General features: G+C 39.0%; 1 protein-coding gene across 2 annotated transcripts; it reads left to right on the top strand.

Annotated features, from left to right (window-relative positions):
- The first annotated feature begins 384 nt into the window (after positions 1-384).
- Positions 385-3,034, top strand: LOC123172380 (uncharacterized). Of its 2 annotated transcripts, XM_044589369.1 has the most exons (3): positions 385-568; positions 677-728; positions 1,768-3,031. In XM_044589369.1, the coding sequence occupies exons 2-3, from the start codon at positions 726-728 to the stop codon at positions 2,899-2,901; spliced, it is 1,137 nt and encodes a 378-aa protein (XP_044445304.1). In that variant the 5' UTR covers positions 385-568; positions 677-725; the 3' UTR covers positions 2,902-3,031. The 2 variants fall into 2 exon arrangements, with proteins under 2 accessions (XP_044445304.1, XP_044445305.1); XM_044589370.1 differs by lacking the exon at positions 385-568 and having other exon boundaries at positions 658-728; positions 1,768-3,034.
- Positions 3,035-3,524: the final 490 nt, after the last annotated feature.

Below are 3,524 nucleotides of genomic sequence, written 5' to 3'. Positions count from 1 at the left end.
AGGTGGAACCCCAAAACAGGGGCCGACATATGATACTGGTGGTGTGGAGTATTATTTAAAGAAACTATCGAGATACAAGGAGAACTTGGATATATTTGTAGAGAAACTATTTATTCTTAAAATAACTTTTAGATACCATTTTGGAAATTGATTTAAATTATGCGCTCGGTAGAGCCCGGTCTCACACTCTCTCTCTGTCTCTCTCTGTCTCTCTCTGTGTGTCTCTCTCTCTTCTATTGGGCCACAAGAAGCCGAGAGGCGTGACTGGTAGCCAAAACTGGTTTTTCATCCATGCGCCTTGGTCATTTTCTTTTACGGGAGCCTTGATCATTTTCGTTTCAAAAGAAAGGACAAATCAACCTAGTCTTCTCCAGTCTATGCAAGGAAGGTTCTAGCTACTGTATATTTTTTCAGGCTACAAGGTTGCTAATAATTGACTCGGTCTAGTCGTTGGCTCTTTCTGCTGCCACTTCCATTCTTTGAGATTTTATCTAAGCATCTAGTTTAAATATTCCACATCTGCAACTAGCAAGCTCAGCAGTTCCACCCTTAGAGAAGAGCAGGGATAGTAAGCTCCCAGTTCTTCACCTCCTCTCTCGTCTCTCTTTCTCAGTTATTCATTAATTCCCAAGTTTGAGGTGGTACGTACTAATTCCTCTTTATCCCTACCGCCCAGATCCCTTCTTGGATCTCTTCTATCCAGATCTCAACCACACAGTTTTGAGATGGTACGTACTAATTCCTCCTTATCTCTTCAGCACAGTCTACTGTATTTCCTTTTTGTTTGACAGCTGAAAGTATCAAGTAGCGAACGAGATCAAGAACACCAGTACAGCAGTTTTTTGTTGATAATTCGGTTTACGTATATTAACACATGCGAAGCAGTCATGTCACTTTGTTGAACAATCTCATAGTATATTATAGATGCTGGCAAAAACTAAGTTTGAAAAAGGAAAACATACACGATGCTGGTAAATGCCAAAACTAAGTCAGTTGATCCCCCGAATATAGATTTGTTAGATGTCTAGCTTGAACAAAGTAAACTTACAAATATAGTGTTACCTCAAGAACTTACTTATTTTATATGCATATAATTATGCGATAACCATTGTATTGGAGAAAGTCTGCTTTCCCGAACCAAATATAATGGCTTTGGGTTCTTAAATTCGACAACCCTGCCAATTTGGCTTTTGCTTTACAAAACCCGCTCAGTTTCGTTGATTGTGATATGACAAGGGTTTTACACACATGCATCCCAGTCAAAAAAATGAATTTAATCAAACTAAATTATCTGTGCAACCAAAGACAAAAAAACTCCAGAAATTACTAAAATAAAAGAAACTATTATAGTAATATAGGAAATACATAAAAAAAATTATAAACCAAGAAGAAATTTTAGAATCAACCTGGCAAACTAGGTAATTAGAGCAAACTTTGAAATAATTTCTGAACATTAACTTCGAAAGAAACTTTTAACTATCATTTATGTATATGTACTATTTTAGGTCTTCTCAGATTTGCTAGTTTTGTAGACAAATAATTTTTAAAAAATTCTAAATGTTTGGATTACAGGTTTTTCCCCAAAATTCAAACAATCATCAATATATTATTTAGCTTCTCATTTTAATTTTTTTATGATTATAAATAAATTTCATTTTTTTATATTTTTATCTAATTTTCAGTAGATTTTTTCACTCTAAACATATTCTTACTTGTTGCTAATTACTTGGCAATGACGTAATGTTGGGGGTTCTAATATTGATTTAGGTTGGACTATTGAACCGTTCCCGTGGCTTGGCGGAAGGTGTGGCGGTTATGATATGCCCAGTGCTTCTCGCACTTGCTCTAAACATAGTTGACCTCAATGATGAAGTCTACGGACATGGAGTCCCCATTGCCTTGATTGCCATGGCAGGCTTTACTTTGATCACCGGCATTTGCCCCTTCATGGTGTGCTGCTTCTTACAAGGGTGCCCCAGAAGTAGCGTGATTCTGGCAATCACTTCGTCTGCTTGTCTCGTCATGCTCGCCTGTTTCATTGCACACTTCATTATCTTCAAATCCATTTTTATCACCCTTGGAGTCATCTGTGGAATTTTCCTCATGCTGCGAACCGTCTGCTACTACTACTACTACTTGTATGATAGACCAAATGGCAATGTTCCAGAACACACGGCCATAATGCAAAGCGTACTGGATGAATCACATGAGTTCTTGACCGGCATCACTGGAATTCTTTTTCTGGGGTTCCAAGGTTTGACTCTTGATGGTGACGTTCGGACAATAAGTCGCATGGGCGGGGAACCAATGGGTTACATCAGCTTCATCTTCATCACTCTAGGTGTGGGATCAATGCTCCTCACGATGACCCCACCTAAAAGTTTTGGAGAGAGAAAAGTTGTGCGTCTGACTCTCCTCCTTGATTGCTTCATGGCGGGTGGTATCTTCATGCTATTGTTGGTTACCATGCGTAAGCACACCCAGCTTGAGATGGTTGCCCTGTTGGTCTTTGTGCCTCCGATTATAAGCTTCAGTTCACTTCTGTTCCTAGTCTTGTTCCCGGTGGATGGACAACATGATGAAGACCCCAAGCCAGCGTCACTGGAACTGACAAAGGTTACATTCACCGGATTCTTGGCCGTGTCGATAACAACCATCAGCAACACTTCGCCGAACAAATTCACCGCATTCTTCTTACTATTATCCTCCATGGTTATTGGGTTTGGACTCTCATGGAGGCTCCTTTCACAGAACAACACAAAGAGTGGTCTCACTAATATTGATGTTTCACCTGTTCATGTTGCTTCTGCCGCCAAGATTGCTTCCATTTTGACCCACTTTTGTATTGTAATCACCACTATTCTATTTGTCGCAATGGCTAGTACTGCCAGCGGTAAATGATCGGCACCAGTTGGCAGCAAAACTGTTGTGTTTTAGATATAGTACTAAGTATATAGGATGTCTTTCTGCATAATGTTTAGCACCCGCACACATATGTTGAGTAAAGTGTATGAAAACTATTTGCCAAGTCAAGTATGTATTGAAACTGTGAAATTGTTCAATCCAGATACTAGAAGTACATTAAATGAGCCAACACATGACTTAGCAAGGCGAATGAGTCCCACACAAGTAGATGTGGCATGTTATGTACTCCCTCCGTTTTTATTTACTTCACCTAATAGCTTTGTCTCGGGTCAAACTTTATAAATTTGACCAAGTTTCTATATTTTCATACCATAAATATTTTTTATTGTGAAAGTTTAGATTGTTTTCGATGAACTTGAGCAAAATTTATAAAGGAAAACTCCCACAATGGCGTCATAAATTACTGAATAACTTCTGAACCCTGCAGCGTATTATGATGGTTGAAAATAGAGGGCTTTAGTTCCTTGCTTTTGAAAATGATGGTATACCCTGGCCTATGTATCCTTTGATGAAATGGCTATTTGGCATAGGATGGCAAGAGACTGGTGTCATGTCGTCTCCCTATTGGCGTTTGTAGAAACTGTGAAATTGGTCAATCC

The sequence above is a fragment of the Triticum aestivum genome, unplaced genomic scaffold (genome assembly GCF_018294505.1).
Source record: "Triticum aestivum cultivar Chinese Spring unplaced genomic scaffold, IWGSC CS RefSeq v2.1 scaffold182457, whole genome shotgun sequence".
In the NCBI taxonomy this organism is placed as follows: Eukaryota; Viridiplantae; Streptophyta; class Magnoliopsida; order Poales; family Poaceae; genus Triticum; species Triticum aestivum.
The sequence above is the reverse complement of the archived record's forward strand: the minus strand, read 5'-3'. Positions and strand labels throughout refer to the sequence as shown.